This window comes from Schistocerca serialis, chromosome 2, assembly GCF_023864345.2.
Source record: "Schistocerca serialis cubense isolate TAMUIC-IGC-003099 chromosome 2, iqSchSeri2.2, whole genome shotgun sequence".
NCBI classification, from domain to species: Eukaryota; Metazoa; Arthropoda; class Insecta; order Orthoptera; family Acrididae; genus Schistocerca; species Schistocerca serialis.
The window spans coordinates 323,129,976-323,143,908 of NC_064639.1; the positions used below are offsets into that span (position 1 = coordinate 323,129,976).

Genomic DNA, 13,933 nt, shown 5'->3' on the forward strand with positions numbered 1-13,933 from the left:
GTACAAGGGTTGTTTTTTAAGTAAGGGCCATTTTTATTTTTTAAAAAAGATACAAATACTTTTGTAAAAAAACTTTTATTTTCTGATTCTACACACTTTTACCTATTTTTCTACATAGTTGCCTTGTTTATTTAAGCACTTGTCATACCGTACAACTAAGTTTTTAATTCCCTCTTCAAAGAATTCGGCCGCCTGCTCCGACAGCCAAGAGTCCACGGCCGCTTTCGCTTCATCGTCGTCATTGAAGCACTGCCCACCAAGATGGTGTTTCAGGTACCGGAAAAGGTGAAAATCGCTAGGAGCAAGGTCGGGGCTGTTTGGTGCATGGTCCAAAACTTCCAAGCCAAAAGAATCAATCAAATCCCGAGTCTTTTGAGAGGTGTGAGGCCTAGCGTTATCGTGCAGGAGCAAAACTCCTTTTGTCAGCATGCCACGCCTTTTGTTTTGAATTGCTCTGCGAAGCTTCTTTAGAGTTGCACAGTAGGCATCTGAGTTGATTGTCGTTCCTTGTGGCATAAAGTCCACTAGCAAAACACCGCGCCGGTCCCCGAACACAGTTGCCATAATCTTGCGCTTTGACAGCGTCTGTTTGGCTTTGACCTTGACGGGTGAGGTTGTGTGTTGCCATTCCATCAATTGTCGCTTGCTTTCGGGAGTGATATGGGATACCAATGTTTCATCTCCAGTGACAATTTGACTCAACATGTCATCCACTTCTTCCTCGTAACGAATCAAAAAGTCCAATGAAGTGGCAAATCTCTTCCCTTTGTGGTCCTCTGTGAGGAGTCTGGGTACCCACCGAGAACACAGTTTCTTAAAGTTTAGGTTTTCAGACACAATTTTGTACAAAACCGATCTTGAAACTTGTGGAAATTCCAAAGAAAGAGTGGAAATTGTGAATCTTCTGTCCTCACGAATCTTTGTTTCGACTGCAGCCACCAAATCATCAGTGATCACAGAGGGCCGGCCTGAGCGTTCTTCGTCATGGACATTTTGATGGCCATTTTTAAGCTCTCTAACCCATTGACGCACTTTACCTTCACTCATTGCATTCAAGCCATAAACTTCTGTTAACTGACGATGAATTTCTGCAGCTGACAGGCTTCTCGCAGTCAAAAAACGTATCACTGACCGTATCTCACACGCGGCGGGCGATTCAATAATCATAAACATTATAAAGTAGCACAGCGATGTGTACACGTCAGCTACAGAGCTGCAACTTGCATCAGTGTGAATGGGAAGGATGCCGGCAAGTGGCGTGGTGGCTTGTTGCGGCGTCCGCGCGAACTACGGGACTATACGCGCGAACGGACCTTACTTAAAAAACAACCCTCGTAGCAACACAAAAATCAAACATTTTGATGGCCATTCTACCTGTCAGAGAATTGCAACTCTATAATCATTTAAATATTCGCATAGTGTGTACATGAAAGAAGTTACATTGACATCCTACCATGTCTTCTGGGTGCTTCACTTTTTTGTTCAGGTTTAGTATTTACATGGAACGTGATCCAGGCTTTTTGTTTTATATATATATATATATATATATATATAATAGAAAGAAACATTCCACGTGGGAAAAATATATATTGTGTCTGTCTACCAGCACTTTAAATTCAGAAAAGTAGACAAGAGAATATAAAATAATCATTTCTCATCACTTTATTTTATACATACCTTCTTTAGTTTTTTCATTAGATTCTGATAGTGTTTTCGATTTTCATCTTTTTCAGACTGGTTGTCTGATACCAGTGTAGAATGGATAAGTGTTGCCAACATGTCAATAACAGTTGTGAACAGTTCCCTATAAGTTGAATACATTCATGAGAAATTTCTAATAAACACAATGCAAACATTTGAAAACAGTAAAAATAAAACATTGACATCTTACGCATTATTATTCAGATCAATGATTCCATAGCTGATAAGCTGCACAAGCAGAATTGCCCAGTCTGTTGTAACAGTTGTATTGCGTTGGATTGTATCAAACATGCCACCAACAAGGCTGAATCTCAGCTGCAAGGCTCCTTGCATCATTGCTCTGCCCTTTGGATCTTCAAGAATCGTTAGACGTTCCTGAAGGAAACACACATATTAAGAAAGTAACAAACCCATTAATTAATTAAAACAGCTGTACTGCATTTCAAGTCCAGCTATCAGTAATTAGTGGGATGTGGAAAAAGTCAGGTCAGTTGTGTTTTGGGACTATATTATAGTCGGAGTCACGAATGATGGCAGTTGAGTTTAGGTTTGTTCTGCGCACCTATGTCACGCATACTCTGACAGCCAATGAGCATTCAGTAGTGTTCTGCTCTGAATGCTGTAGCTAATGCGAGCATTAAATGTGATTGTAAGGAATTGTTTAGTGAGTTTCTATTTCACTTGTTGTGAGCTATCATTGCTGATGGTGATAGTAAGTGATAAATTCTGCATAAGTGGGTGACACACATAATCTGCAGGATATACGCTTCCTTCAAGCACATGCGTGTACAGCAAGTGTTGCTTGTAATCGTTCCCATCCATGCCTCGACATGTGCAAACCGCCATCATTCATGGATCAGACTATAACACCCTTCATCCTTACAACGCTAATTATAAGTTTCCTTTATGGACATCCACAATTTCAATACTATTTGTGCCTGGTGATACTTTTGAAGGAATATAAACTGAATTTATACTGAGAAGTCAGATGATAGGGGTTACTAAGTTTCAACTCTGTTACTTATAAAGTTGAAATACTTATTTTACTTTGAGAATAATTTTCCCAAACCCTCAGCAAGGATATGTGTTGACAGTGAATGATATGAGTTCCTGGAGAATTTAAACTTCATGACAGATTAAAATTGTATCGGGGCTCAAAACTTGGTGCTTGTTTTTCCACGTGCTGACGAGGCTATTTGGGCAATTTGGTTGTATTTTACACTTACTTTTTACCTTTTCTACAATTGTTTCTAGTCCTTCTCTCCTTCTTTACACCTATGAAGCAGGCCATGAAGTATGTTTTGCTACCTCAATCATAAGAGAATTATCTAAGAAAGGAAAGGATCTACAGCTGATACCCAATGAAGCACAGTTTTAACCTATTAGAGAATTTATAACAACATATACTTCACTGGAGAATTAAAGATTAATCCTCAGGAAGTATTTTTTGTCAAGTTCTCTAGGAACTGGAAAACAACTGTTACTTTCCTGAAATATATTTACTCTAAAATTGCTGTATCAATCATTCCCACTTAATAGACAGTTTACTGAATTATGTGAACTTAATTATGATTTGTAATTTACATAGTACTGTTAACCATTTGAATGTGTCCATTTACATTCCACTCAGAAAAGATGGAATAATATAATGTACTACATGTCAATTAATCTTGTTTTCAAATTTACATTTATTCTTGGTTCAAATGGCTCTATGCACTATGGGACTTAACATCTGAGGTCATCAGTCCCCTTGACTCAGAAATATGTAAACATAACTAACCTAAGGACATTACGCAAATCCAAGCACGGGGCAGGATTCGAACATGCAACCGAAGCAGCTGCGTGGTTCCGGACTGAAGTGCCTAGAACTGCTCGGCCACAGCCACCGGCTATTTAATATTCACACACACACACACACACACACACACACACACACAGAGAGAGAGAGAGAGAGAGAGAGAGAGAGAGAGAGGATGAAGCAAAATTCGTGCACTCGGGCTTTGCAGTGTGACTCCTCACGTGCCAGTGATACATAAATGCCAGTCTCACAATTTCGTCCGGTGAGTACATTTGGCACGATGTTAAAGAGTGCAATCTGACAACACTGTAACCACATGTATGGTAACTACCTCTGTCAGCACATATTAGTTGTGCTGTACAGTTGGTGCAGTGGATAGAGTTTTGGGTTAGCATGCAGGAGGTCGATGGTTCGATCCTGGTTTGAGGCATATGTTTTTTATTTGGTAAATGTAGTCAAGGTGGTACACTATATGGCATCTTAATCATCAACAGCGATTGCAGCGGGTCCTCTAGAAAACATTTGCACTTACATACTACAATCGTAGAGATGGAAGATTAGTCAGCTTTGAAAAAAGCCCTTTCCACATGTGGGCTTAAACTTATTTACACCACTTCATATGTGAAACCTGTTTTCTTTGTAACCTCCTCCAATGGTCCCATAGATTAGTACCAACTATTATTCTTGCCTTGTTCAGGTTCATTACATTTCATTAGGGCTTTACGTTACCAGTAGAACTAACAACGTGCTTTGTGAATAACATCCAAACTCGGTCATTATTTGTATGTGTTATCACCATAGTCTCACTAATGCCTTTCAACACCAAGTCTGGTAACTGCATGCTGTTTAGTATGTATCTCAATGCATTATTATTACTATTATTATTATTATTATTCTTTCTTTCTTTCTTTTCTCAGATGTTACGTCTGGTCAAAAATGGAAAGTGACGCGGACTTTGATCAAGTGTGACTTCCTTTTAACTGTACGGTATATGTTATATTGCATTTAGGAACTTTCGGGTAATTGAACATGTATCAATAATTACAGATTTCTGTAGTTGTAAATATAAGTTTGGATGTAGCTGTATTGCGTTGATGTACTGGTGGATATTGTGTGGTATGACTCCTGTAGTTGATAGTATAATTGGTATAATGTCAACTTTATCCTGATGCCACATGTCCTTGACTTCCTCAGCCAGTTGGATGTATTTTTCAATTTTTTCTCCTGTTCTCTTTTGTATATTTGTTGTATTTGGTATGGATATTTCAATTAGTTGTGTTAATTTCTTCTTTTTATTGGTGAGTATGATGTCAGGTTTGTTATGTGGTGTTGTTTTATCTGTTATAATGTCTGTTCCAGTATAATTTGTATTCATCATTCTCCAGTACATTTTGTGGTGCATACTTGTATGTGGGAACATGTTGTTTTATAAGTTTATGTTGTAAGGCAAGCTGTTGATGTATTATTTTTGCTACATTGTCATGTCTTCTGGAGTATTCTGTATTTGCTAGTATTGTACATCCGCTTGTGATGTGATCTACTGTTTCTATTTGTTGTTTGCAAAGTCTGCATTTATCTGTTGTGGTATTGGGATCTTTAATAATATGCTTGCTGTAATATCTGGTGTTTATTGTTTGATCCTGTATTGCAATCATGAATCGTTCTGTCTCACTGTATATATTGCTTTTTCTTAGCCATGTGTTGGATGCGTCTTGATCGATGTGTGGCAGTGTTAGATGATACGGATGCTTGCCATGTAGTGTTTTCTTTTTCCAATTTACTTTCTTCGTATCTGTTGATGTTATGTGATCTAAAGGGTTGTAGAAGTGGTTATGAAATTGCAGTGGTGTAGCCGATGTATTTATATGAGTGATTGTTTTGTGTATTTTGCTAGTTTCTGCTCGTTCTAGAAAGAATTTTCTTAAATTGTCTCTCTCTCTCTCTCTATTCGTTTAGTTGGTTCCGACTCTTCATGACCCTATGAACCAAATCACGCCACTTTTTCCTGTCTTGCACTTTCTCCCGTAGACCTTCCAGGTTGGAACACATTGCTTCTGTGATGCCATCGATCCATCTCATCCTCTGACGTCCTCTTCTTCTAGTTCCTTCAATCTTCCCCAGCATTAATGTTTTTTCCAGCGAGGCATGCCTTCGCATTGTGTGTCCAAAGTAGGTCAGCTTTTGTTTTAAGATTAGACCTTCCAGGGAGAAATCTGGTTTAATTTGCTCCAATATTGATCTGTTGGTTCTCTTTGTCATCCATGGAACTCTAAGAAGTTTCCTCCAACACCACAATTCGAAGGAGTCAATTCTTCGCCGTTCAGCCTTTCTAATGGTCCAGGTCTCACATCCATACATCACAACTGGAAAGACCATAGCCCTCACAATACGGATCTTTGTTGCTAGTGTTATATCTCTGGACCTTATAACCTTGTCAAGGTTTGACATCGCCTGTCTACCGAGCAACAGGTGTCTCCCGATTTCATGGCTGCAGTCACAGTCAGCAGAGATCTGGGAACCGAGATAACTGAATGTGGTCACTACCTCCATGGTTTCTCCTGCTATATCCCATGAATTGGTAGGTGTAGTTGCCATAATTTTCGTTTTCTTCACATTCAGTGTAAGACCAGCCTTTTCACTTTCGTCTTTTCATTTCAACATAACTTTGCTAGCATGTGAAATAAGTGCGATTGTTAAATTGTCTACCTGTCCATAATGTAGGTTTTTTATGTCGATGAATCCCCTTCCTCCTTCCTTTCTGCTTAATGTGAATCTTTCTGTTGCTGAATGTATGTGATGTATTCTATATTTGTCGCATTGAGATCGTGTAAGTGTATTGAGTGCTTCTAGGTCTGTGTTACTCCATTTCACTATTCCAAATGAGTAGGTCAATATTGGTATAGCATAAGTATTTACAGCTTTTGTCTTGTTTCTAGCTGTCAATTCTGTTTTCAGTATTTTTGTTAGTCTTTGTCTATATTTTTCTTTTAGTTCTTCTTTAATATTTGTATTATCTATTCCTATTTTTTGTCTGTATCCTAGATATTTATAGGCATCTGTTTTTTCCATCGCTTCTATGCAGTCCCTGTGGTTATCCAACATGTAATCTGCTTGTTTAGTGTGTTTTCCCTTGACTATGCTATTTTTCTTACATTTGTCTGTTTCAAAAGCCATATTTATATCATTGCTGAATACTTCTGTTATCTTTAGTAATTGGTTGAGTTGTTGATTTGTTGCTGCCAGTAGTTTTAGATCATCCATGTATAGCAAATGTGTGATTTTGTGTGGGTATGTTCCAGTAATATTGTATCCATAATTTGTATTATTTAGCATGTTGGATAGTGGGTTCAGAGCAAGGCAGAACCAGAAAGGACTTAATGAGTCTCCTTGGTATATTCCACACTTAATCTGTATTGGCTGTGATGTGATATTATTTGAATTTGTTTGGATATTAAGTGTGGTTTTCCAATTTTTCATTATTATGTTTAGGAACTGTATCAATTTAGGATCTACTTTGTATATTTCCAATATCTGTAGTAACCATGAGTGGGGTACACTATCAAAAGCTTTTTGGTAATCAATGTATGCATAGTGCAACGACCTTTGTTTAGTTTTAGCTTGATATGTCACCTCTGCATCTATTATCAGTTGCTCTTTACATCCTCATGCTCCTTTGCAACAGCCTTTTTGTTCTTCATTTATATTTTTTTTCTGTGTTGTATGTGTCATTAATTTCTGTGTAATGACTGAAGTTAATATTTTGTATATTGTTGGTAGGCATGTTATGGGGCAATATTTAGCTGGGTTTGCTGTGTCTGCTTGATCTTTAGGTTTCAGATAAGTTATTCCATGTGTAAGTGTATCAGGGAATGTGTATGGGTCTGCAATGTAACTGTTAAATAATTTAGTTAGATGTGAATGTGTTGAGGCGAACTTCTTTAGCCAGAAATTTGCTATTTTATCTTTTCCAGGGGCTTTCCAGTTGTGAGTAGAATTAATTGCTTGGGTGACTTCATGTTGCAAAATTATCACTTCAGGCATTTGTGGTATCATCTTGTATGTGTCTGTTTCTGCTTGTATCCACCGTGCATGCCTGTTATGTTGTACCGGGTTTGACCATATGTTGCTCCAGAAGTGTTCCATGTCTGTTATGTTTGGTGGATTGTCTATTTTAATGTGTATGTTGTCTATTGTCTGGTAAAATTTCTTTTGGTTTGTGTTGAATGTTTGGTTTTGTTTCCTTCTATTTTCACTTTTTTTGTATCTTCTAAGTCGTTTGGCCAATGCTTGTAATTTCTGCTTCTTTTCATCTAATTGCTCTATCGCTTCTTGTTGTGAGATTTTACCTAACCTATTTCATTTTTTTTCTGACATTTCATTTCTTATAAATTGTGTTAGCTGTCCAATGTCTTTTCTCGGTTTTTCTATTCTGATCTGTAGCCTGTGTTGCCATGCTGGTTTTGTGGGTTTCTTCTGTGTGTTGGTTGGCTCTGATCTCTGCCTAGTGTGTAAATTTAGTGTAGTGAGTGCTCCTATATAAACTAGTAGTTGTAACTCTTATTATTATTATTATTATATCTATGGGATTGTGGAAACATTGCATCTGTATTATTACTATTATTATTATTATTCTATCTATGGGATTGTGGAAACATCGCATCTATTACCATTAGGGAAACAGTGTAATTCTAAACCGAACATTTCATAATTAGCGGTGTCTGAATGAATCATGCGGAATGATATCTGTCACAGGGATGATGCGCATTAGGTGGAACAGCATGCAGGACTAGTTGCGGGCGGAGTAACACGCTCATGACAGACTCCAATGTACATGCATACGCTTATCAAATTTTCTCATTATAAACCTCTAAACCAGTATGGAAGACATATGGCAAACACAAACGATGGATATGTGGATATGCTTCTGGTCCTTGGTACATCTGAACCGGGCTGGTGTTGCAGCTAGTCAATATGCTGCTAGATATCCTTATCGATGCTATCCAGATAAAAATGTGTTTCATCGTCTTGAGCTGTGCCTTTGGGAGTCACATTCTCTCCTTCCACAATCGCATGACGGAGGTCAACCATGGACTCGCCATACTTCAGCTACTGAGAAAGCTATTCTGGAGGTCATACACCAAGAATCTCAGCAAAGTACAAGCAGCATAGCAAGGCAGCTGTGTGTCTCATAATGCATGGTCATCAATGTGCTGCACGAGCTTGGGTTGCACCCCTATCATTATGCTTTCACGCAACACCTGCATCCTGCAGATGGCCATCAGTGGATGCAATTCTGTGTATGGTTCCAACAACAACAGGAAGCCAACGATAACTTCATGAACACTGTAATCTGGTCAGATGAAGCAGCATTCACTTGTGAGGGTGTCTTCAATACACACAATCCCCACCATTGGTGTGAGGTTAACCCGCATGTCACCTGTGACCATGGATATCGTGTTCGATTTGGTATCAACGTCTGGGCTGGAATATTGGGCGACATGTGTTTGGGCCCCTACATGTTGGCTGACCGGTTGACTGCACGAAGGTATCATGCATACCTCTCAAACTATCTGCCTGAAGCGCTGAAAGATGTTCCACTACATGTTCGGCAGAGGGTATGGTTCCAACATGATAGTGCACCTCCACACTCTGGAACTAATGTGCGACAGTATTTGGGCAGAACATTTCCAGGGAAATGGCTTGGATGTGGAGGTCATACACCAACCACACTCACCGGACCTAAACCCCTTGGATTTCTTCCTAAGGGGACACCTAAAGGAGCACTTGTACTCTACTCCGGTGAAGAATGTGGAAGAATTGGTAGCACATGTTCATGCTGGTCTTGTTACTGTGGATACAGCTTTGCTGCAAAGGGTCCAGAGGTGTATGATCTGATGGGTTGCACAATGTTTGGACACGTAGGGAGGTCGCTTCGAGCATCTGTTGTTCTGAGGACAACGTATTCTGTTGTGAAGGTCATGTGGTCATTGATATGGAAATTATTATTGTCACTGGTTGCTAATGTACAACATCTGAGCGCTCATATTACATGTAGTATAAATGACAAGTAAATGTTGCGTTATTGTAATGTGCTATCACCTTTAGCATCTCAAAACTGATATTGTTTTTGTAGTTATTCTGTCCTATGACATGTCATTTGTTTCAACTGTCTATTTCTTATTTGTCTAACCCTGTATTTGCTATGTTCAGTGTTACAAAATGTTGTAAATTTAGGATACATGTGACCTAAGAAACGGTGTATATTACAGTATGAAAAGAAGGCTGCATGTGCAGAGAGCCTCAGTAATTAACAATGCTTCTAAGACAGCATTACATCACATTTCAGCAGCCACTTTCATTGTGATGCATGGCTAGCTGATCAAAGGGAGTGCTGTGCATTTACAAAGACTTGGTCTCTTTTGGCTCCACATTTTAAATCCCCATAAAAGTCTATGAGGCAATGCTATCATGAGGCTGAGATCAGCAAACCATTGTTCACAGAAGTTTGCAGAGTCAGAGATGAAAGCCTTACATTCCAACACATCTCTTTACTCAGAACGAGGATGAACTGATAAGTGAATTGAATTTTGTTAGTGGTTCATCAACATGTATGAAGAAGATCTAGATTTCCAAGATCTAATTCTTTAGTCAGATCAAGTGATCTTTAAACATACAGGAACAACTAACTGCCATAACTCAATGTGCTGGGATAGCAAAACTCCATATGTAATTGAAGAAAAGCATGCTAATTTACCAAAAACATCTGTCTCTTGCCTGGAGGATTATTTGGGCCATCTTCTTTGAAGAGACTGTCACAGGCGACTATTATGTAGAAGTATTGCATGTAATAACTTCATCAATGAAGGTTATTACTTTCAGCAGGATGGAGAGCCAGCTCACTTTCAACTTGATGTGAGGGGCTTTCTCAACTGTACGTTTCCTGTAAGATGGATAGGATGTGGATGAAGTACTGTGGAGTATTCACCATGGTCATTGGATTTAACCCCTAAGATTACTTACTATCTTTGGGGTACTGTTAAGAGCACAGTATACGCCGTAAAACCACAAAATACTTGATGGTCTAAAAGAGTAAACTGAGCAAGCCTGTGACACTATTCCATTAGAAACAATACATCTGGTATGTCACTCTTTTCTAAGTCGTGGTCAACAATGTGCTGCAGTGGAAGATGGACGTTTTGAGCATATACCACCTTACATTACACCTTAATGTATAATATACCAATAACCTTTCATTTCTATCTGCTTTAATTACAGGCATATCCAGTTCCAAGGAGTCACTGCATTATTTTGGGGCACAGCACTGCCTTTTAACTTGAAGCAGAAGACATTAATATAATTATTTCCAAAAGTCTTTCTTTAAATCAATTTTTCCACAGGTATGACATTTATTCTGACCATGACCAAAGGATGTGTACACCACTTAATGAGATCCTCCCCCCCCCTCCTGCCCCCTCCAATCCCTGCCCCCTCTCCCTCTCTTTCTCAAGGGTTCTGGGATGTCAAGGTATGAACTGTTCACCAACTGGGCTATGTTATCAGCTGCAGTCATTCTATATGCAACATGTACACCATAAACTGTTTAATTTTTGAAACAAACTAGCTGACGAATGATGATCGTGACAGGTGATGGATATTTATTAGTTAAGGCTGGACGAGGATTGCAGTCTACTACACATTATGATACTTGCTGGGCTGGCAATTATTCCATGTTATAGTGTCCCAGCTTGGAGAAGCAAGGTATGCCATCAAACAGAGTGCACTGTGACAATTCTGCTGATGTCACCAAAAACATAGGATGAGGAGTGTTGTGTCAAATCTGAGAAAACTGTCACATGATTCTGTCAGAGAGAGTTTACAAAATGTCATTTCAAATGTATAAACACTAATAATGTATAAGCATGGTTCTTCATATTAACCAAATGTAACAGAAGAAACAACAGTTCTAAGAAGAACAACTTTGTATTATTTAGAAGAAAGTTGCACACTTAACAAAGCTTTCAGATTCCAGCACACAGCTGCAATGGAGAAGAAGTCCCAGCTAATTTGGTCTATATGATTTCATCTGAACATTTATTCAAGATGCAGCACTTCAGAGCTGAAATGCAACAACATACTCAGTTAGTACAAGCACATATGTTACTCAAAAACTAATGACAACACTGAGTTCTCACATACTGCTGCTGGATTGAGAATAAATTTGTGCTGAGAATCAATGAAATTGCAGAAATCAATCAATCAACACCAATTACATCCGAGAAGAGTTTATAAAGTCTTTGACTCGCGTGATTGGTGGCCTATGTCATCTACTCCATAGCAAAGCCACATCAGCCAGTGGTAATAATGTCTGCTGCTTACCATCCTACAGCGACACAGTTCACCCAGGGCAACAATCTGGTTTCCCAGTGGACACCATGACGCAGAAAGCTGCTGAACTGAGTTTGGTGAGCTGTACTGAAGCCAAATGTTTTGTTTTCCTTCCCACACATGCTTTCTGTCCAATGGAGACAAAGTTAATTTATTGTTAATAGAAGTTTTTTAGAGCATGTTTATGGCAACTGAAATTTGAGGTAGTGGCATTTAAGTATTAGGACTTTATGCCAGTGAGAACCAAGAAAATAGAAGTGAAGTTGAAAGGTATTGCTAACTTCAGTGCTAAGCTAGATAAGTCAACTGCTGATTTAGATGTGAATTTAAAGGTCGAAGGTATCAGGTTTGAAGAAGTGCTTGACGAGACAAATGCAGAATTAAACAGGCCTATAAATACTCATGGGGTTGAGGTCGAGTAAGCTAGTGCTAAAATCAGTATGAAGTCAGACAGTACTAAATCGTTAAAATGGCTCTAAGCACTATGGGACTTAACATCTAAGGTCATCAGTCCAGACAGAACTAGTACCAACCTAGAAAAACATAAAATTGACTCACGCCAAGAAAAAGTAGAAATAAATAATATGATTTGTAAATCACAATCAGCAGTGTCAAATTTAGCAGGTGAGCTACAATAGGAGATGTTACGCAGTATGATTTAATAAGGAATAAAGTTAATGAACAATATAGAGATGTGAGTAAAAATTTAAAACAAATTAAATATTTTACTGAACAAGAGTTTACAGAAGTGCATAAGCAAACCTAGGACGTGACTGTCTATTAAACATCTTAGAGCATAACAAAGATTCAGATGTAAGTGCAATATCAGTTTCCACTAATGCAACTTTGGAGGAATGTGCCTGATTTAACTGGCAAAAGGTTCAGGAAAAGAATGATTCATGTGTGGGAACAACAACTTTGTTAGTGGAGGCAGAAAGATCGAAATAAGAATTAAAAAAGTTATGGGATGAGTTGGCTAAAACAAGGGATGATGTTAACATAGAGAAATTTTAGGATAATCGTAGTTCTCTTATAGAATTAGTAGAGGAATTACACACAGAAGATGGACAATTTATCTATATGGTTCCCTAGATTTATGCCAGAAGGAAATATTCTTCCTACTTATTTTTCAGAGGATTTTCTAAATCTTTGAAGAGTTGGGATGGCTCAAAGAAAACTGATTTTGTCCTTGGCTATTTAGAATGGGATCCTACTAAATGGGAAACTGCTTATTCAGAATAATTCTCTTCTTGGGGGAGGGAAGTTGAGAAAAGTTTAAAAAGAAGGATTATAGTCATGAGGAAAACAATGGAAATCATTATCCACAGTATTTCAGATGTAAAAATGAGACAAAATACTATAATATCTGCAGACCTAATAACAAAAACCGAACAATTAATCAAGAAAGAAATAGAAGTGCAGTGTTTGTTCGCAATAATGAAAACAGTGCATGTATAATTAAGCCTCCAAATAGGCAATTTGTACATTCAAGTCTGGAAAAATACAGGTTCCGTGGCAGTGATGATAGAGTCAAAGACCCACGAGTGGAAAAGTTAGTAGTCCTCACCTGTCTGATGTCTATGTATGAGTAGTTTCTGAAAGAGGAAAACCATAACATGGAGGGACAATTAAAACTGATTGTATCTCTTAAAAATTTTGGAATGGAGGTGTATTTTCACTTAGATTCAAGTATTGATATATCCCTAATATCCCAGGAATTAATACTAACAGTATGAAACAAATGTTTGCCTGACACCATGATCAGATTTTATGTCACACATGTAACAGGAAGTAAAGGGAAGCCTATAAATGAAAAAACGAGATTACTTTTTATCAAACTTCGTTGACTGTTCGAATCTTAACTTAGCCGTACTTCTAGTTTTACATTGGCTACTTACCAATAAAGTGTCACTAGATTCTAATGAGAACAGAGTACTATGGAAAAGAGAACACAGTTCTTACAGAGTACTATTTAAAAATAATTCAGTACTTTTTAAACAAGAACATCAAATGGTGAAACACGTGCATTTTGTGGCTACAGCTAATACT

At 38.2% G+C, this 13,933-nt stretch overlaps 1 protein-coding gene across 1 annotated transcript in view; it reads right to left on the reverse strand.

Annotated features, from left to right (window-relative positions):
• Nucleotides 1-13,933, reverse strand: part of LOC126457128 (mediator of RNA polymerase II transcription subunit 12) — a 372,135-nt gene that overhangs the window by 114,416 nt on the left and 243,786 nt on the right. Inside the window, exons 30-31 of the mRNA XM_050093187.1 lie at nt 1,892-2,076; nt 1,678-1,804 (exon numbers count right to left, since the gene is read on the reverse strand). Of these exons, the coding sequence (XP_049949144.1) occupies nt 1,678-1,804; nt 1,892-2,076 (312 nt within the window). The remainder of the gene's footprint in view (nt 1-1,677; nt 1,805-1,891; nt 2,077-13,933) is intronic.